This window comes from Glandiceps talaboti, chromosome 13, assembly GCF_964340395.1.
Source record: "Glandiceps talaboti chromosome 13, keGlaTala1.1, whole genome shotgun sequence".
Taxonomy (NCBI): domain Eukaryota; kingdom Metazoa; phylum Hemichordata; class Enteropneusta; family Spengelidae; genus Glandiceps; species Glandiceps talaboti.
In genome coordinates, this window is record NC_135561.1 from 22,130,986 (window position 1) to 22,154,307 (window position 23,322).

At 34.5% G+C, this 23,322-nt stretch overlaps 1 protein-coding gene across 1 annotated transcript in view; it reads left to right on the top strand.

The window, feature by feature from the left end:
• The first annotated feature begins 1,312 nt into the window (after window positions 1-1,312).
• LOC144444409 (sushi domain-containing protein 2-like) overlaps window positions 1,313-23,322 on the top strand; it is a 51,158-nt gene continuing 29,148 nt past the window's right edge. Inside the window, exons 1-8 of the mRNA XM_078133823.1 lie at window positions 1,313-1,340; window positions 7,071-7,195; window positions 10,205-10,291; window positions 10,983-11,198; window positions 13,690-13,806; window positions 15,654-15,813; window positions 18,057-18,308; window positions 22,302-22,602. Coding sequence (XP_077989949.1) covers window positions 1,313-1,340; window positions 7,071-7,195; window positions 10,205-10,291; window positions 10,983-11,198; window positions 13,690-13,806; window positions 15,654-15,813; window positions 18,057-18,308; window positions 22,302-22,602 — 1,286 coding nt within the window. The remainder of the gene's footprint in view (window positions 1,341-7,070; window positions 7,196-10,204; window positions 10,292-10,982; window positions 11,199-13,689; window positions 13,807-15,653; window positions 15,814-18,056; window positions 18,309-22,301; window positions 22,603-23,322) is intronic.

Consider the following 23,322-nt stretch of genomic DNA (forward strand, 5'->3'; position numbering starts at 1 on the left):
TATATATATCTCAGATCGTTCAGCTAGCCTGGCAGTTCGTCGTATATATATCTCAGATCGTTCAGCTAGCCTGGCAGTTCGTCGTATATATATATATCTCAGATCGTTCAGCTAGCCTGGCAGTTCGTCGTATATATATATATCTCAGATCGTTCAGCTAGCCTGGCAGTTCGTCGTATATATATATATCTCAGATCGTTCAGCTAGCCTGGCAGTTCGTCGTATATATATCTCTCAGATCGTCCAGCTAGCCTGGCAGTTCGTCGTATATATATATCTCAGATCGTTCTGCTAGCCTGGCAGTTCGTCGTATATATATCTCAGATCGTTCAGCTAGCCTGGCAGTTCGTCGTATATATATCTCAGATCGTTCAGCTAGCCTGGCAGTTCGTCGTATATATATCTCAGATCGTTCAGCTAGCCTGGCAGTTCGTCGTATATATATCTCAGATCGTTCAGCTAGCTTGGCAGTTCGTCGTATATATATCTCAGATCGTTCAGCTAGCCTGGCAGTTCGTCGTATATATATATCTCAGATCGTTCAGCTAGCTTGGCAGTTCGTCGTATATATATATCTCAGATCGTTCAGCTAGCCTGGCAGTTCGTCGTATATATATCTCAGATCGTTCAGCTAGCCTGGCAGTTCGTCAAGGCGATTCTGTACTTTAGCTTGTTGCGCCTTTTAATGCAATGCGTAGTGATGTAAATATGGACTACTAAACTACTAATACATAATTTGTATTCGTTTACAGTGTAATATTTGACAGACATATTTCCCACATTAGACATATTTAGTATGAGATACATTCCTGAATTGCTAAGATTGCCATTTAGTAGTTATTTATTTATTTATTTGTTTGTTTATTTGTTTGTTTTGAATTTCTTGCATTTAATCTACGGCCACATGACGTCACTATTAGCATAGCCATGTAAAGTGATGACTTTCCCACGCACCAATAATGGAATGTTCCATTTACCACATGGGGAAAATAGTGTCGTTTAAACATACCGTTTTCCTAGAAAATGGATTGGTCCGACTCCTGTCTGCATTTAAATAGAATTCGATTTCTACCTGTATTTGAATAGTTTGGTCTACTTTCTACCTGTATTTAAATAGTTTGGTCGGATATTTACCCTGGAATGTCTACATGTATGTCAGTTTCTTTATACCAGCATCAAAACGTAACATCTACGGTGGGGAGAAGTTATCTGAGAACCAGTTAACATCAGATATTATAGATCGTGTCAGTGGAGTATCGTGATAAGAATAATGTTTTTTTATAGAGGCTGGTTAACACCACTGATTCTGGCAATGGTGACAGTCACTGTGTATCCGCAAGGTAAAGTAATTTAATTTCTTTGTCCAATTCAACACTTAACCATTTACAAGGTATTCAGTTAATTATCTGTAATTATTATTATTACTTTACTAAGGTATTTATTATTTACTTTATTTCAGACAAAAATATCCATATACTGAATAAAGAAAAGAATAATATATAGAATAGAGGAACTTAAAAATCATCTTACACCAAAACATTCAACTGCATACTCTGAGACGAAATCACATTAGCATACACAATGTATATAAGCTTTGTACAATCCACTTGTCTAGTTGCAATACGGTATCATTACGATTTACACCTTTAGTGAGAAACCAGGTTGACATCCCGACTAACAATTCATTAACATTTACTCTGAGTAACTTTACTTTTATAATTATGACATTGTTTGAAATTTGTAGAATGTCACGTGACGGCATTATATCACATTGCTGAGATGTATCAATGGTACGATAGAATGAAGTAATGTATTTTGGGTTTGGGTGGGAGACAACAGTTCTGCCCCCCCCCCCCCCATAGTTTGATTTCCTACTTGTGAATATCTAAAAGAAAAGAAAAATCATACAGCATATAATTGTAATTGTGTATACAGAACAGTAGAAGATGATAGTCACTGATCACTTTCTAAATAACAATTCATACATGTAGTTATAAGTTGGCTATATAACTGTCAGTATAGGGAAAATCATAGCTATGACTATTAATCTGATTTCTGGATAACGTCTGTCATTGTCATTTCAAAATGTCATTATCAATTTTTTTTACATTAATATTCATAGATATGGCGTCATCGATCGCACGCAGTGATGAGTCGACAGATTACCACCGTGTATACATACAAAAATGAAAATATAACGACGTCATTTATTTCGATGTAACAGGCTAGTCGTCCTATTTCGTATACATTATCAGGGGATGCTAATGTATGTTCGTCATCGCTTGATATATCAATTATAGCGTTTAGTACACATGGCTGTTTTCAAGTTTTTTGTCAGCTGGCAATTTCCAATTACAAACAAGATTTGATAACAATGTGAAATTAGTTTTAGCAAACAACAAAGTGCCATAAAATGATAAACTTGCGATATTTGCATAGTTACGTAGAAAATATTTATGACAACGTTTAGGATACAGTCACGTGATGTTGCCTAGCAATGCTTGGAATCTGATAACCACAAAATGTACCAGGGCGTGACATGTACACAATATTTTATCATAAACACAATACATTCCAAATAGACGATTCGGAGCAATTAATCTTAAAGTTTGTATTACCCATAGTCAATTTGCCGAGGATAGGTTTTGAAACATTGAAATATAAATCGTATAGAGCAGACGTGAATTTGTTGGGTTTTTAAAAAAAAAGAAATTCCCACATTTGGGCCCCGAGCCTGATCCAAACAATAAATAAAATAAAAATAAATGTAATATAAATATATCAAGCTATTTTTATGTACCGTTCTAGAAACCGACAACTCACGCTGTGTAGTTAGCGAGGTGCCGGGTATGGCGTTATCCCGCAATGTTATCTCGTCTAGGATTCGGTTCTGACATTTCTAGGAGTCTTTCACTCAGCTCAGCGCAATCTAGGGACAAAGTCAACGAGTCAAGGGCACTACAATATATTGTATCAAACTCGAGTCCTGACTTACTTCGTCGAGAAAAAGCACGACTAGATAGATGTTATTCTACGGTTTCAGTTATGGTACTAAATAGTTCTACGAATTATCTAAAATACACCCAATTACATTTACTAGTATACGGTTCATACTTCAAGACAAGCTTATGAACCAGTCTGTTTCTCCGGCCAGGGGGAGTCGGTGGAATTTTCCATCGGGCCGACGAAAAGTCACATATATACCCCTATCTGTAAAATCAAAAACAGGCTGACTCCCTATCGCTTAATTCTAACCCCCTCCACCTCCCCATATATCATATTCACATGACAGGTATGTTTTGATTGTGACTCAACATGGACTGTTTGAATGTCTTTATAAGACTTTATAAGATCCCAGGATAGTATCCTCATATAATTATTCACAGGGTAAATATATTCAAAAAGAGTTTACTAGCAACTTGACAGTGAAAGTAGGGAATATATTGAGATGAGAAATATACACTTCGCATGGGGATGTAAGAGTCTCCCTAGAAGCTCTGGGGGTATTTTGACACTTAAAGCAAATAGTTAGGCCATTCAGACACTTTTGGGCAATAATTTTTACAAGACAACACTAATGTAATGAAGTGTAATCATCATCTTGACAGTAAAAGGTAGGGGAAGAGCTTGAGATGGGAATATGTACACCTCTCATGGGGGGGGGGGGGGGGGGTCCTTGAGTCTCCCTCTAGAAGCCCTTGAGGGTTTTTTCACTTACAAGCCATTTTTAGGCATCCTTTCAGTCAATAACCCGAGGCTCCAAGCTGTACAAGACAATACGTACCATCCAATGTCAGAAACTATACCTTATAACTTACATAGGGTTCAAATATGTTCTTACAAAGTTAAATCGCATTATATTATTACCGGTGACTTTACAATATCTGCAATAGTAATGCCGCTATGTCACATGGGAAACTCATTTAAAATTCACGTTAACTTTAGCTTTTTAAAGCTGTGAAATATTATCTCAAAGACCTAGAACCCCTAGGACTCCCTCACCCCCACAGGTCACTCATGCATTCACCCAACAATCACACCAACTGTGATGATGTAAGTCAACTTTAGGTGGTCATACCTAATCTGATGAGATGTGGTGATTTGTAGTGTCCATAACATTTAGTGTCCGAATTTGAGAGTGTATTAATCCCTTCATGCTGAAGAGTAGAACAATTTTAGATCAACTTCTTTTATAAACTATGAAGATTGCCATTTCGAAACCTTCAAGTTAACTTTTACCCCAAAGTGCAATATACATGTAAGTGAAGCATTGATTGTGAAACAGCCAATAATTTACATGACATGTTCTGTATATGTAACTAGGTAATATGTGTATATGTATATGTATAGTTATGTTTCAACAAGGTTGTACATGTATGTCATTCTAGAAATGGATTTTTATCTTCCATCACAATCCGAAACACAATGACCTCCCATCCACAATTTTCAAAACAGGGTGACCCCTTCCAATACACCCCCAGGCGGCCGAAGAAACTGACCAGTTCCTTACCGTAAGTGTGCATGACATAGTAAATGTCTGTTCCGACCATGGACCACAGGTTAGCTGAGAGATGTAGACTTGTCGTTGACTGTTAATACTAGATTACAAAGCCAGCAATGAGTCTCAAGGCTTATAACTAAATAGACAAGAACTGTTTTATACCAAATAACTATTGCGTCTACAATGTTGTAACACTTCAATTATTTTATATGATGATTCGGTCTTCGTTGAAATACAGTCAAAATATGCCTTGCTTGCTAGCTAAATTGAAATTCTGGTACTAAGATGCTATTTTAAAGGAGCACAGGGTGAGTTGATATGTTTTGGGGATGTATTTGTCCTGCGTAATAAAAGGTACTCACAGTATTTAATTTTACTTACTGATGTACAGTAATATTTATATTTATATTTAACCACCACTTACAAATGACTTCATTAGTTACACCAACAGTGTCTTTACCAAACCAATAAACATAACAGATTGTTTATATTTGTCTCTGTGTGTATACCTGTGTGTGTGTGTGTGTGTGTGTGTGTGTGTGTGTGTGTGTGTGTGTGTGTGTGTGTGTGTGTGTGTGTGTACTACCAAAATAACTGAATGATGTGAACAAATAATGTTTATTAAAAACAATATAAAAATCAGTAATGAAAAATCCTAATTTCACAAAAAAGTAGATGTATGAACTTCTTTCATCTAAATTGATCGAATTGTACATATCGTTTAAAAAAAATGAAAATTCATAAGAATGTACAGGGAGACAAAAGAAACCAAAAAACCCAAGCCTTTATAAAAGTAAACATTAAAATACAATATTTACATGATAATATGAAATTGAAATTAAAATAACATGTACATGCATATTTATTCATATATTGCAGGCCCACTGTACACTGTCAAAACAATGCACACAGGTTATTATAGCTGCTCCCTCAAAAATATAAACATAGTACTAAATAATACATGTATACACATGTATAGGTACAAGTAAATGTACCGTATCATATATAAGTATTTTTTTCAAAACCATATTTTTATTTCCTCATGCATGTTAAGTTTGTTTTGTATGTTTATTTTATATTTTTTATATATTAATTAATTAATTAATTAATTAATTTATAATGTGGTGACTGGGTTTCTTGTGATATATGTTCAAGCAAACAAAGCATAAAACAAAAACAAACACAGCAAGGTTTTAAAGTCCCCAACTGTCTGGGTCATCAGTTGCTATATTTAGAGCCCCCCCAAAATATATCTGGTTCTGGTCAGCGCGCGCGTGCCCTGAATACCCTCGCGTCAATCCTTTTTTTCCGATAATTTTTGCTTTCCCGTTCCTTATTTATTCCTGATATCAGGAGAACAAGCAGCTGAAATCTACCCTACATGCCAAGACTGCTTAAATACAAAGCCTAAACTGCTTTGAAGAAAAGGGAAGTTTTTCAAGAAATAAATATGATAGAACAGAGTATGTAAACTTTAGTAAAGTGTAAAAAAAATGTGTATTTACTAATTTGAAAATTAGTAAATACACATACACGCCCCCCCCCCATATACTTACCTGCATCAATGTAGTAATACCCTGCCAATATGTAAAATGACTGAATTTGTTTCAGTAGCTGTATTTAACCACAAATAAGATTATTTTCCATCTGTCAGACCAACTCAACAAGTAGAACTTAGTTGAAGTAGTGTCTTGTGGTTTATGTATCATGTAACCGGCCCAGTTACAAGATGCAACTCAAATTGCAACAAATTTATATACAAGTTGTATAAAAATTGCCTACATTGTCTCCCCATAAAAAAGTATCCATGGTAACATTTCTACACGGTTCAATCAAAGAGGTGTTCTATTTCTATTTTTGCACCCAAAATCAATATCATCTACCCTCACAGTGAGTGCTGTGCCTATTGCTCTAAGCAGAGTTAGCTAGCTAACTAGAGATACTGGATGCCATGGTCAATGGATGAAAAGACCGGGATGAACATGTACTGATGGTAGCATAATGAGTTATATTTAAAGAGCAGTTCTTTCCTGTCACATTTTACAAACCTGTTCTTAGGGGAGGGTCATATTTTCCATTACAATATTTGGGGAGGGTCACATTTTACAATCCGTAGTTTTGTGACCAAATTGAATATTCAATTATTGTCAATTTGTTTTGTGTGTTTTGAGATGTAAACGTGAAATGAGCACTCAACGAGTACTTCATTTACATGCCAAAATACAAAAATAAAAATACACATATTGTAAGAAATTGTTTAATAAAACGATACATTTTGTTGAGTGTACCATCTCACCTTATCACCCACACTGTCCGTGAATGACAATTTTGAAAATTTTCGCGGCTACGAGATCTCGGCAAATGTACCGCGTGATCAACGACCTTCGTTTTCAAAACTGAAGGCTCCCTAAGGTTTATATGAAAATGTAAACTTTTTATATAGCTTTACGTTTGTTACCTTGATCAAATCATGGAGCTATTAGTAAGTGATCACATTGTAATGGGATTAGATCCAGTGTTGATTAGGTAAGTCAAATGTTTACTTATTTCATTAACGTTTTTTTTTCAGAATTATATCCCTATGGAGAACAATTTGGTGATAGTACACTACCAAAAGTTAACGATGGTGCTTCCCCTGAACTGTCAGTGTCTCTAGGATTTCCGTACTATGGAGTTACATACTATTCTCTATATGTGAGTACTTTCATTTATTTGTTTCTAATTCTAGGGAGGAGAAACCCTACTGCCCACAGTGAACTGGGGTTGTTGGTGGCTGAGCGGTTAGCTCGTACGCCTCTTACCTCTGCAGCCTGGGTTCGAATACGCCAGGTGTCGGCTGGGTTTGATTAACAATTATTTTTAACCAGGTCTGTATTTTTAAAAAAATTTATAAAGAAGGGTGATGCTCAGTTTGATCCTGCCGAACAATGCAGGTTTCCCCCGGGTACTCCTGCTCCTTCAACACTAGGGCACTGCTCTTGTGGAGACTATTCAACAAAGTTCTGAATTTATTTGTATGAATAAAGTTTATTAATACCACAGTAGTAGTAGTACATACTGTGTACTCGGGTACTGGTACTGGTAGGAATTTGTGAAATGTCTGTCTGTGTACTGGTACTGGTACTGATAGGAATTTGTGAAGTGTTTGTCTGTCTGTCTGTCTGTCTGTGTACTGGTACTGGTACTGGTACTGGTACTGATAGGAATTTGTGAAGTGTCTGTCTGTGTACTAGTACTGGTACTGATAGGAATTTGTGAAATGTCTGTCTGTGTACTGGTACTGGTACTGATAGGAATTTGTGAAGTGTTTGTCTGTGTACTGGTACTGGTAGTGATAGAAATTTGTGAAGTGTTTGTCTGTGTCTGTGTACTGGTACTGGTAGTGATAGGAATTTGTGAAGTGTCTGTCTGTGTACTGGTACTGGTAGTGATAGGAATTTGTGAAGTGTTTGTCTGTGTACTGGTACTGGTAGTGATAGGAATTTGTGAAGTGTCTGTCTGTGTACTGGCACTCATGGTACTGATAGGAATTTGTGAAGTGTCTGTCTGTGTACTAGTACTGATACTGATAGGAATTTGTGAAGTGTCTGTCTGTGTACTGGTACTGGTACTGATAGGAATTTGTGAAGTGTTTGTCTGTGTACTGGTACTGGTAGTGATAGGAATTTGTGAAGTGTTTGTCTGTGTACTGGTACTGGTAGTGATAGGAATTTGTGAAGTGTCTGTCTGTGTACTGGTACTGGTAGTGATAGGAATTTGTGAAGTGTTTGTCTGTCTGTCTGTGTACTGGCACTGGTACTGGTACTGGTACTGATAGGAATTTGTGAAGTGTCTGTCTGTCTGTCTGTCTGTCTGTCTGTCTGTCTGTCTGTCTGTCTGTCTGTCTGTCTGTGTACTGGCACTGGTACTGATAGGAATTTGTGAAGTGTCTGTCATTTTATCTACTTAAATCTATTAGGTATACATTTTATCTACTAGAGTCTATTAGGTATACATTTTATCTACTAAAGTCTATTAGATATACATTTTATCTACTAGAGTCTATTAGGTATACATTTTATCTACTAAAGTCTATTAGGTATACATTTTATCTACTAAAGTCTATTAGGTATACATTTTATCTACTAAAGTCTATTAGGTAGACATTTTATCTACTAAAGTCTATTAGGTATACATTTTATCTACTAAAGTCTATTAGATATACATTTTATCTACTAGAGTCTATTAGGTATACATTTTATCTGCTGAAGTCTATTAGGTATACATTTTATCTACTAGAGTCTATTAGGTATACATTTTATCTGCTGAAGTCTATTAGGTATACATTTTATCTACTAGAGTCTATTAGGTATACATTTTATCTACTAGAGTCTATTAGGTATACATTTTATCTACTAGAGTCTATTAGGTATACATTTTATCTACTAGAGTCTATTAGGTATACATTTTATCTACTAGAGTCTATTAGGTATACATTTTATCTACTAAAGTCTATTAGGTATACATTTTATCTACTAGAGTCTATTAGGTATACATTTTATCTACTAAAGTCTATTAGGTATACATTTTATCTACTAAAGTCTATTAGGTATACATTTTATCTACTAGAGTCTATTAGGTATACATTTTATCTACTAAAGTCTATTAGGTATACATTTTATCTACTAAAGTCTATTAGGTATACATTTTATCTACTAAAGTCTATTAGGTATACATTTTATCTACTAAAGTCTATTAGGTATACATTTTATCTACTAAAGTCTATTAGGTATACATTTTATCTACTAGAGTCTATTAGGTATACATTTTATCTGCTGAAGTCTATTAGGTATACATTTTATCTACTAAAGTCTATTAGGTATACATTTTATCTACTAGAGTCTATTAGTTATACATTTTATCTACTAGAGTCTATTAGGTATACATTTTGTCTGTTAGCAACTGAGCTGTAGGTTTGTTAGTGCTATGGACATGGTAAAGGTTTCTGTTAGTCAGTGTGTCTATCTGTCAATTGTCCCTCTTTCTGTCTGTCTGTCTGTCTGTCTGTCTGTCTGTCTGTCTGTCTGTCTGCCTGCCTGCCTGCCTGCCTGCCTGTCTGTCTGTCTGTCTGTCTGTCTGTCTCCATGTAAGTATGTATGTAAATAACTTAAAGTATTATATATGATGACCATATCACTGTCAGTGTCCATTTAGTCAACATCACCTATATGCAATTAGACTTTAACAAGTTGGTTTAAAAAAATAGACAATATTATGTATTAACTCAAAGACAGTAGTATGCAAACTGGTCTGAAAATTGGTTTGGATTATGGCACCGGATATGAAGAATTGTTGAAAGACAGTCTGTAAGGTATGCCTGGGCATGCCATGACAAGGGCGCCCTCACACATCAGTCAACTCCTTTTATGTTGGAAAAGAGGATGCTGGTGAGGGTGGAGTGATATGAGACATCTTTCAGACTATCAAAGTCATTAAGATACCTATTTTAGATATGCAAATTAGGAGTAAGAATGATGGTTTATGGTCTGTATGTATGAATGAGAATGTAGACACAATTACATATTTTCAAACTCTTTAAAGTGTGATCTGCTGCTGGTATCCTAAGGACTACCTGAATCTGTATGTCTGTCAGGCTAACTTCATATGTTCATATTGCATTCATGATTATACAGTTACTTTCTATCACATCTACTCATTCTGTAGATTAATACCAATGGTTTGTTGTCATTCAAGAATGCCATATCAACTTATGATGAAGCAAATCGGATTCCAATAGCTTCGCAGGGAGAGGTAAGTTACATATCTATCTACAATATGTTATATCAACCTATCCTGGTGCTGGTTATATCACTTACTTCTAAATGGTGGCCATAGTTGGTATAAAACTACCATTTTTACCTCTCCTAAGGGGAGGTTACATTATATACATGTCTGTCTGTCTGTCTGTCTGTCTGTCTGTCTGTCTGTCTGTCTGTCTGTCTGTCCATATATTAATGTACACATGTGATACACATATATTAATGTACACATGTGATACACATATATTAATGTACACATGTGATACACATATATTAATGTACACATGTGATACACATATATTAATGTACACATGTGATACACATATATTAATGCACACATGTGATACACATATATTAATGTACACATGTGATACACATATATTAATGTACACATGTGATACACATATATTAATGTACACATGTGATACACATATATTAATGCACACATGTCCTATGAAGTTTGGTTATATAGCTAGGTTTTACTTTTAATGTGTAATTTGAATAATTAATGATTTTCATTTATCAGACTATATCTTGAGAATTCATGCTTTAAATTCCATATATTTAGTCAATGCATTAACCATATAACAAAACAAATATCTTATATCTGATAAAGCCTGTTGGCACAGAATTTTAGTTTTGATGACTTATTTGCATAATTTTACTTTGCCATTTTCTTTCAGGGTTCTGAATACATTTTGATAGCTTTGTATTGGTCTGATATAGACTTGACACTTTCAGGCAATGTATACTACAGAATTGATTCAAACCAGCAATTATTAGACCAGATTACTGATGACATCAATCAACATTTTGTATCAGAACGAGACTTTGTTGCCACCTGGGCTCTTGTAACCACCTGGGATAAAGTGAAGTACAGGGGATCAACTAGTACTGATGTAAGTAACCACAAATATAAGTATGATTGGTAGATGTAAGTCAAGGATTATTTTATCTCTTTCAAACCTTGATTATGTTCCAACATTTTGGCAAGTTTATTTATGGATAAAATATTGTTGTTTTTGAAATGAATACAGAAAGTTGAATAGCTAGCTCAAAATTCAAATCACCAGTAGATGTACAAAATATATCAATTAACTGTATCTAGTTGTACTTGTAGTAATCACATGGTTTGACTGTATCTAGTTGTACTTGTAGTAATCAAGTTGTTTAACTGTATCTAGTTGTACTTGTAGTAATCACATGGTTTAACTGTATCTAGTTGTACTTGTAGTAATCAAGTGGTTTAACTGTATGTAGTTGTACTTGTAGTAATCACATGGTTTGACTGTATCTAGTTGTACTTGTAGTAATCAAGTGGTTTAACTGTATCTAGTTGTACTTATAGTAATCAAGTGGTTTAACTGTATCTAGTTGTACTTATAGTAATCACATGGTTTAACTATCTAGTTGTACTTGTAGTAATCAAGTTGTTTAATTGTTAAGGAAAATTTTCCTTAACTAATATTTTTTCACAATATCATGGGTTTTTCTTTTTTTTTCTCGTGTCTTACTCCCCTCTTTTGATCTGTAAACCTTCTTTTTTTTGTTTTTTTGTTCTTCTTTCTGTGCCTGTCTTCTGTTTTTGCGAAATTTTTTTTTTGAAAAAGTTCAATAAACATAAAAAAGTGGTTTAATTGTATCTTGTAGTAATAAAAATAATAAATAATAATAATTTATTTATAAAGCATCAGTATCCACAAAAAATGTGATCAAAGACACTGAAAGCAAATCATACAATACAAATATCAGTTAAAAAGCAGTTTTAAAAAGTAAAGTTTTAACATTCGAGTTAAAAGCAGATAAGTTAGGTGACTGACGGATGTTGAGTGGGAGATTATTCCAGAGAGTGGGAGCAGCAACACTAAAAGCACGATCACCATATGTCTTAGTACGTGATCGAATGGGGCAGAGTTTGAACTGATCAGCTGACCTTAAATTACGACGTGGAACATATAGTTTGATCATGTCAGAAAGATAAATTGGTCCAAGCCTATGAATGGATTTAAAAATAAGAACTACATAAATTACATGAATCTATTCGAGATGTAATGAATGCATGAACTAATTGGTCAGTAGCAGATTGAGATAAATATTTGCGAATAAGTGCAATACGACGCAAATTAAAAGTGGCAGAACGGCAGATCTGTCCAATATGTGGCTTTATTGACAGACAAGAGTCAAGAATCACTCCAATGAATAAATGGGTGAATGAATAAATGGGTTAAATGTATAAATGGGTGAATGAATGAATGAATGGGTGAATGAATGAATGGGTTAAATGTATAAATGGGTGAATGAATAAATGGGTGAATGAATGAATGAATGGGTGAATGTATAAATGGGAGAATGAATAAATGGGTGAATGAATGAATGGGTGAATGAATAAATGAATGAATGAATGAATGAATGGGTGAATGAATAAATGGGTGAATGAATAAATGGGTGAATAAATAAATGGGTAAATGAATAAATGGGTGAATGAATAAATGGGTGAATGAATAAATGGGTAAATGAATAAATGGGTGAATGAATAAATGGGTGAATGAATGAATGGGTGAATGAATAAATGGGTAAATGGATGAATGAATAAATGGATGAATGAATGAATGGGTGAATAAATAAATGGGTGAATGAATAAATGGGTGAATAAATAAATGGGTGAATGAATGAATGGGTGAATGAATAAATAGGTGAATGAATAAATGGGTGAATGAATAAATGGGTGAATAAATAAATGGGTGAATGAATAAATGGGTAAATGAATAAATGGGTGAATGAATGAATGGGTGAATGAATAAATGGGTAAATGTATAAATGGGTGAATGAATAAATGGGTGAATGAATAAATGGGTGAATGAATAAATGGGCGAATGAATAAATGGATGGATGAATGAATAAATGGATGAATGAATGAATGGGTGAATAAATAAATGGGTGAATGAATAAATGGGTGAATAAATAAATGGGTGAATGAATGAATGGGTGAATGAATAAATAGGTGAATGAATGAATGGGTGAATGAATAAATGGGTGAATGAATAAATGGGTAAATGTATAAATGGGTAAATGTATAAATGGGTAAATGTATAAATGGGTGAATGAATAAATGGGTGAATGTATAAATGGGTAAAAGAATAAATGGGTGAATGAATAAATGGGTGAATGTATAAATGGGTAAATGAATAAATGGGTGAATGTATAAATGGGTGAATGAATAAATGGGTGAATGAATAAATGGGTGAATGAATAAATGGGGGAATAAAGGAACAAAGGAATGAATAAACAAATTAATTCACAAATAATTACAAAATCATAATTTTAATAAGTTAACATTTATGTGTACATGTGATCAATAGAATTGCCATCCATACTATTTTGATTCAACAGGAAAACACTTTCCAGGTTGTTATGACAACAGATGGTCGATATTCATTTGTTATTATCATCTATAAACAATTGGATTGGTCAGGTAGTGAACCAACAGATTTAGTATATGCTGCACAGGTATGTTTGGATTAAAATTTAATCAACTGTGTTTTGTCTATCTGTATAGAGTGGCTTTTATTATTTTGTCAATCTGTGTGGAGTGTTATTTTGTCAATCTGTGCGGAGTGTTATTTTGTCAATCTGTGTGGAGTGTTATTTTGTCAATCTGTGTGGAGTGTTATTTTGTCTATCTGTATAGAGTGGCTTTTATTATTTTGTCAATCTGTGTGGAGTGTTATTTTGTCAATCTGTGTGGAGTGTTATTTTGTCAATCTGTGTGGAGTGTTATTTTGTCTATCTGTATAGAGTGGCTTTTATTATTTTGTCAATCTGTGTGGAGTGTTATTTTGTCAATCTGTGCGGAGTGTTATTTTGTCTGTGGAGTGTTATTTTGTCAATCTGTGCGGAGTGTTATTTTGTCTGTGGAGTGTTATTTTGTCAATCTGTGTGGAGTGTTATTTTGTCAATCTGTGCGGAGTGTTATTTTGTCTGTGGAGTGTTATTTTGTCAATCTGTGTGGAGTGTTATTTTGTCAATCTGTGCGGAGTGTTATTTTGTCAATCTGTGTGGAGTGTTATTTTGTCAATCTGTGTGGAGTGTTATTTTGTCTATCTGTATAGAGTGGCTTTTATTATTTTGTCAATCTGTGTGGAGTGTTATTTTGTCAATCTGTGCGGAGTGTTATTTTGTCTGTGGAGTTATTTTGTCAATCTGTGTGGAGTGTTATTTTGTCAATCTGTGTGGAGTGTTATTTTGTCAATCTGTGCGGAGTGTTATTTTGTCTGTGGAGTGTTATTTTGTCAATCTGTGCGGAGTGTTATTTTGTCTGTGGAGTGTTATTTTGTCAATCTGTGTGGAGTGTTATTTTGTCTGTGGAGTGTTATTTTGTCAATCTGTGTGGAGTGTTATTTTGTCAATCTGTGCGGAGTGTTATTTTGTCAATCTGTGTGGAGTGTTATTTTGTCAATCTGTGTGGAGTGTTATTTTGTCTATCTGTATAGAGTGGCTTTTATTATTTTGTCAATCTGTGTGGAGTGTTATTTTGTCAATCTGTGCGGAGTGTTATTTTGTCTGTGGAGTGTTATTTTGTCAATCTGTGTGGAGTGTTATTTTGTCAATCTGTGTGGAGTGTTATTTTGTCAATCTGTGCGGAGTGTTATTTTGTCTGTGGAGTGTTATTTTGTCAATCTGTGCGGAGTGTTATTTTGTCTGTGGAGTGTTATTTTGTCAATCTGTGTGGAGTGTTATTTTGTCTGTGGAGTGTTATTTTGTCAATCTGTGTGGAGTGTTATTTTGTCAATCTGTGTGGAGTGTTATTTCGTCTGTGGAGTGTTATTTTGTCAATCTGTGTGGAGTGTTATTTTGTCAATCTGTGTGGAGTGTTATTTTGTCAATCTGTGTGGAGTGTTATTTTGTCTATCTGTATAGAGTGGCTTTTATTATTTTGTCAATCTGTGTGGAGTGTTATTTTGTCAATCTGTGAGGAGTGTTATTTTGTCTGTGGAGTGTTATTTTGTCAATCTGTGTGGAGTGTTATTTTGTCAATCTGTGTGGAGTGTTATTTTGTCTATCTGTATAGAGTGGCTTTGATTATTTTGTCAATCTGTGTGGAGTGTTATTTTGTCAATCTGTGTGGAGTGTTATTTTGTCAACTGTGGAGTGTTATCTGTGTGGAGTGTTATTTTGTCAGTCTGCTGTGTGGAGTGTTATTTTGTCTGTGGAGTGTTATTTTGTCAATCTTTGTGGAGTGTTATTTTGTCTGTGGAGTGTTATTTTGTCAATCATTGTGGAGTGTTATTTTGTCTGTGGAGTGTTATTTTGTTAATCTGTGTGGCATTTTCACACAACTTTATGGATTACTATAGGCAGGTTTTAATGCTGGTGATGGTACCAGATGGTATGGACATCCATATAACTTACAAGATGGAATCAAAACATACCTGGTAGATAACAGTAATGTGAATACCAATGGTCTATGGATATTTAGAGTTGATACGAATGTGAATGAATCACCATGTACCACAGGTAGGCAAGATATACAATGTCATACACATATTGCATGTACCACAGGTAGGCAAAATATACAATGTCATACACATATCACATGTACAGGTAGGCAAAATACACCATCACATGTACCACAGGTAGGCAAGATACACCGTATATGTCATGTATACACATATCACATGTACATGTACCACAGGTAGGCAAGATACACCGTATATGTCATACACATATCACATGTACATGTACCACAGGTAGGCAAGATACACTGTATATGTCATACACATATCACATGTACATGTACCACAGGTAGGCAAGATACACTGTATATGTCATACACATATCACATGTACCACAGGTAGGCAAGATACACCCTATGTCACACATATGATGCTGGTAAAAAAACAAAAACAAACCCATCTACTAAAAACCCTCACACTTCCTGTGTTTATTACTGTCATTTAATCATTGTTTATGTTTACATAGCCACCATTTGAAATGGTGTGGTCTGATTACTATCTGAGACATGAGTACAAGGTTCACACATATACATGTACATACATAGTAGTTGGGTTTTGTCATCAGTGGTTTGTGTGTCTCTGGTCTACTCACATCAACAGAGACTGCAGTCATGACTGTTTTACTTCTAACATTGTATTTGATGATATTAGTATCAAGTCCAGTCCAATCACAAGGTACTTTTATTAAGTATTTTCTTATCATTATACTCCTTTCAGTTTAGTAGAGTTTTACAGACAGATTCATTGTGATAGATTGTTGGCACCATCTTTATGTTTTAAAGTGTTAATTATTATATAGGGAAACTATGTCCATGTTAGTTCCTACAGGGTTATCCAATTTTATTGCATTACTGTAAATAGTTTGCCTATGTAGTTCACAATAGTCACACCATAGTAATGTTTGACTGACAGTCCTTTTAAAAGTAAAGTAGGTGTCATATTATCACTACTGATATTTGTATTTAGAGGTCACCTATGTGACCTCTGACCTAGTGAGTTTACATAATGTATTTTAGAAGTCAGATTGAAATCAGTGTTTAGTTTACTTAGTAATAAGTATTGGTAATCTTGAGTTCTAGTATGCCAGAGTCTGTTCTATAGTAAATCATATAGATATGTAGATATGTATACATACATGTAGCTCTGGATATATACACTGCGGGGTTCCGACTCATCGTCTCCCCTCCACTATGGTTTCTTCCACAGGTACTCGAATCAATGTGTATGATTTTAAAAAAAAATATGTATGTAAATATTTATATACAATACATTTTTTTTCTACACATTGATTCGGGTACCTGTGGTTTCTTCCCTATTTCAAATAGCGAAACTGCGAACAGATTTCAATTGCATGGATTTTGAGAATAAAAACATCCCATACACTTGCTAATGACTAAATAAAATTCAGAAAAGAACTTACTTTAAATCATTAAATGCAATCTATGTCTTGTGTATTCTGTCATTTCTTGTCTAACGTTGTCTATTTGTCTATAACATTTGCTCAGGTCATAACGTGGTCATATGAAATGACAGAATACACAAGATGTATGTAGATTGCATTTCATGATCTTAAGTTGTTTTCTGTACTTTTTATAGTCATTAGCAAGGGCATGGGTGGTTAAATCCGTGCGAATGAAGTCACGCTATTTGAAATATGGAAGAACCATAGCGGAGGGGAGACGACAAGTCGGAACCCTGCAACATATACATCCAGAGCTAATATGTACCATACCCAAACCAATCAAGGTCAGATATGTATACCTAGACTCTATTGATTTATTCTCATATATGTACTTGATGTAATACTTAGACATATACTTACAGATATAAAAGCAAGCAGAATTTTCATCCTCTTAAATTGAGTACAAGTTGATAGTAGTAGGTTAATAGTAGTAAGTTAATAGTAGTAAGTTAATAAGTTGATAGTAGTAAGTTGATAGTAGTAGGTTAATAGTAGTAAGTTGATTGTAGTAAGTTGATAGTAGTAAGTTAATAGTAGTAAGTTAATAAGTTGATAGTAGTAAGTTGATAGTAGTAAGTTGATAGTATCACAACCACTTTGATTTCTTGGTATATTGATATATTGGTATATTGATATATTGATATATTGGTATATTGATATATTGGTATATTGGTATATTGATATATTGGTATATTGGTATATTTGTATAGTGGTATATTGATATATTGGTATGTTGGTATGTTGGTATATTGATATATTGGTATGTTGATATATTCTGACAGGTCTGTGTATATATCCAACTTTTGGTTCAATGACTGGTGGTGAGTTCATATCCATCAGTGGTCCAACATTTGAAGAAGAAGACAACATTATATGTAAATTTGGTAATTATCCAGTGGTAAATGGAAGCTATGAGGACACATCTGAAGTCAAATGTGCAACTCCTCAATTCTTTGGTGTTGGTTTTGTTGAAGTGTCTGTCTCAAGAGATGGTGGCGTAAACTTTGAAACAGAAACGGGTCAATTTTACATTCGTAAGTAAAATGTTTTATTATCAACTCTCATACAAGGGTCAATTTTACATTCGTAAGTAAAATGTTTTATTATCAACTCTCATACAAGGGTCAATTTTACATTCGTAAGTAAAATGTTTTATTATCAACTCTCATACAAGGGTCAATTTTACATTTATAAGGGACAATCACACAATGTCACACAAGCTTCCCCCTAAATGAACTTTGACAAGTGCAACATTGACACGTTTACATATGATGTAAACCATGATGAAAATTGTAGCAGTCACACCACTACAATCAATGCTATATAAAAACATGATGGTAGACATATTGAAATACTACCTGAAACCGCCAGCACTGTATATCACATTAAAATACTACCTGAAACCCAGCACTGTATATCACATTAAAATACTACCTGAAACCCAGCACTGTATATCACATTAAAATACTACCTGAAACCCAGCACTGTATATCACATTAAAATACTACCTGAAACCCAGCACTGTATATCACATTAAAATACTACCTGAAACCCAGCACTGTATATCACATTAAAATACTACCTGAAACCCAGCACTGTATATCACATTAAAATACTACCTGAAACCCAGCACTGTATATCACATTAAAATACTACCTGAAACCCAGCACTGTATATCACATTAGAAGTAAATATGATGAACTTATCAACATCTCAGGAGGAAATAGAGAAGCTGTTATCATTGAAGGTGTGAATTTGATTAGAAGTGTGGGAATGAAGTTCAGCAATCACATTGATGCCAGACCCCCTCCCTCCCACCCTAAATGAATGAAGTTCATTTATTGAGTTTCTTTGACATTGTGTGATCATCCCTAGGTAAGGTTTTTTTTAGCACAACGGAACTCCTTTGGTTCAGTACTGCTTAAGGCATGGCAATTAAAGTGTCTTTCTGTCTCTCTGTCTGTTGGGATATGTGTGTGTAAACAACTTAAAGTAAAAAACATCTGGACCGATTACCATGATATTTTGGTGGGTGTATTAAATCATAGCTAGACCCTCCACCATGATTAAATTGGGTGTCTAGTTGGGAAATTGTTCAAATCAAAATGATCTTACTGTGTATGATTTGGGTAAAAAAGTGTGATGTTTGGTCAAAAACTTAAACTCAAAAACTACTGGGCAGATTGATCTGAAATTTGATGGGATCATTCTTAGTGGTGTTTAGAATAAAAACTGTTCATAACATGATGATCCTATGAGTGATATGTGGAAATTAGGACTAAAAGTGTGTCATTTTGGTCAAAAATCTCTAATTCCAAAATAGAGCAAATTGGGAACGTTCTTAGTGGTGTTTAAATTAATTGTTCATACCATGATCGCATCAGAAATGTGTGTTTTGGGTCAAAAAACATGTTTTGCGGTGTTAACAAATGCTTTGACTCGGCCTAGAAATAAAAGATTCTTGTTTTATTGATGCAATAAAACCATTAAAGCTTTTATGGGCTACTTCACATCTCAATGTCAATGGCATCAAGATTAACCTCTGTTTGAGGTTGCTTGGAAACGCTGTTTTTAGCACAGCTGAATTAAATCATAGACACTGTCTATGATTAACAGGTTCATATAAATTCACAATCCTAATAGGCATTCAAAAACAGTTTGTACAAAGAATAAGAAATCACACATTTTATGGGGAAAGACCTCCATGATCATACTGTGTTTGGTAGGTTAAATATACTGCATTTGGATAGATTACCCACAATGCCCTTTTATATACCCCTGTTTTGTTTTTAGCACAACTGAACTGATAATTTAAGGTTCAGTAGTGCTATATAGGCATGGCAAAGTGTCTGTCTATCTGTTTGTCTGTCTGTGTGGATGTGTGTGTGTGTGTGTGTGTGTGTGTGTGTGTGTGTGTGTGTGTGTGTGTAAACAACTTAATAAAGTCAAAAAACGCCAGACCGATTGCCCCGATATTTTGTGGGTGTATTACGTTGGGTGTCTAGTTGGGAAATTGTTCAAATCAAAATGATCTTACCCGGTGTGTGCCACAGCCAAATGATCATGTATTTTGCAAAGATGACAACGGGGTTGGATAGGCAACTGGATAGTCATTCAGCAAATGAACACCTATACCCAGCTTGGATCAGCATGTGGGTAAACAATTTTTAAAAAGTGTACAGTTGTGCTACAACACCATTGGTGCTATTTTATTGCAAATATGAAAAGTGGGAATTATTAGGGCATGAAAGTTACTAAAGATTCCAAATATGCATGCAAATATGCCTAGCAACAACACCATGCCCAGCAACAGCTAAATACAGTGCTACAGCACCATTAGTGCTATTTTTACTTTCATCTCTCAGAAAAGGGTCAATTTTATAATCTAATGTAAAGTGCATTGTTATAATTGCCTCTAAATAAATGGAATGTGTTACACTTTCTGCCACAAAGATAGTAATTTCTCAATTCTTGCCTTCATTTAGGAGACACTATGTAAACAAATATCACCTGTTTTGAAGTACACAAAGTGTTTTGTGACAATATTATAGATTATGGTGACCATATTTATTGTCTGTTTTTGAGAATTAATACACCAGACAATAGAGATATAGATGTACATTATTTGTATTGCCTGCAGACTTGACAGTATGTGATGTATGGACAGCAAATAGGTTGATAAAGTATCTCTAAGACCTTGGAGCTACTGTAAACAGTTCTATCAATCATCTACCTACTACATTATCATGCTAGTAATTCTCATGAGATATGGTTTATTATCAACCTTTTTACTCAAAACAATTGTTGAATTGATAATAATATTATCAATTCAACAATTGTTTTGAGTAAAAAGGTTGATAATAAACCATATCTCATGTGAAATGTTAGTCTTATGGAGTGTTTATATCATGCACCTATATTCTCTCAGACAGTGGAATATCTTGTCGATAGTGTTACTCAGCCCTATATTGCCTCATTGACCATATGAGAGTTAACTGCTGCATGAATGCACCCTATCACAGTGTACCTTACAGACTACTTTAATTCTCTGCAAGTTGTACTGTAATTAGCAGGAGTAGAGGGGGCTATAAGAATGGCCCATGTTTATCTGTGCATCAGTATGTGTCAGTCCATCTGTCTGTCTGTCCCTCCTTCCATCTGTCTGTAGACAGACATATCTTTGACATTCATCGCTATGAGTTTCAACCTAACCTAGCACAAATGTCAGTCACTGTAATTAAGGAATATCATAATAATTAATGAACTTTCCAATGAGACGTCCCTTTAGTTTTGACTTCCTTTGAACATCCCTAAATTTGTCTTTCTACCAGAACTCCAAAAGTTGAACACACATAGACCCCCCCCCCCCCCCATCCAAGTGTCTATACACACACATTATCAGAGAAATTTCCTTTTATACATTTATCTTGACCTAGGACTTGCTTTACTTTCCAATACAATCACATGATTGATCCAGTGCTAATCTGTATATAAATTATAATTTAACTTGTCAACCGTTCAAATTTTACAGGTAATATCTTAGACGTTCACACTTCAAATTTTACAGATCAATTTAGTAATATCTTAGACATACACACTTCAAGTTTGATATAATTACTATTATAGGTAATTAACTGGATTATAACAATGTATCCTAATTGAATTCATATTAATTAATGATTTGGGTAATTAGGCAATAGCTTAAGAATGCAAGCTTCAAATGACATGTAATTTGGTGTGTACATTGATGATAACAAAACATACATATCTTATATAGATGCAGCTTGTTCATATAGAATTTGATATGAATGAGTTATTTGCAAAATAGGATGTGAGATTTATGGTACCTTAGAATTTTGCAGCTGCACAAGGCTTGTTTTTTGTGCTAATAGAAGACAATCTGCAATTTCTTAGTTTACTGCTGTGTCAAAATAATATAATACTATTCACTGGTTGATCCTATTGTAAATAATATAATGTATGGTATCTATTTACCTAAGTAATGGAATTGACATTTAAATTCACAGAAAATTATGATCGTTTAAAGTTCAACATACGTCGTGTAGATAGCAGTTCTGAGGACTGGCGGTATGCTGGGCGTCTACTACAAATTGAATGGGACAATAATGAAATAGACGAGACAGAAGTGACTGTTGATGTGGTGGTATATCGAGAAGATGGTAGTCAGGGACCAAGATGGGAACAAGTTTACACTATAGCAGCAAGTACACCAAATGATGGAATGCACTCCTTTACTGCATCCCCACAAAGTTATGTCACAGCTGGTACAGATTATGGCACAATTAGAATCTATGCTGTCAATAAACTGTGAGTTACTGTTCATTTGATCATGGTATGATAGTGGTGGTCTTTTAATGGTGGTATGATAGCGGTAGTCATTTAATTGTGGTATGATAGTGGTCATTTAATGGTGGTATGATAGTGGTCATTTAATGGTGGTATGATAGTGGTCATTTAATGGTGGTATGATAGTGGTCATTTAATGGTAGTATGATAGTGGTCATTTAATGGTGGTATGATAGCGGTAGTCATGTAATGGTAGTATGATAGTGGTCATCTAATGGTGGTATGATAGTGGTAGTCATTTAATGGTGGTATGATAGTGGTGGTCTTTTAATGGTGGTATAATAGTGGTAGTCATGTAATGGTGGTATGATAGCGGTAGTCATGTAATGGTGGTATAATAGTGGTTGTCATGTAATGGTAGTATGATAGTGGCCATTTAATGGTGGTATGATAGTGGTACTCATTTAATGGTGGTATGATAGTGGTCATTTAATGGTTTTATGATAGTGGTGGTCATTTAATGGTGGTAGTGGTATAATAGTGGTACTCATTTAATGGTGGTATAATAGTGGTACTCATTTAATGGTAGTATGATAGTGATCATTTAATGGTGGTATGATAGTGGTCATTTAATGGTGGTATGATAGTGGTACTCATTTAATGGTAGTATGATAGTGGTACTCATTTAATGGTGATAGTGGTCATTTAATGGTGGTATGATAGTGGTACTCATTTAATGGT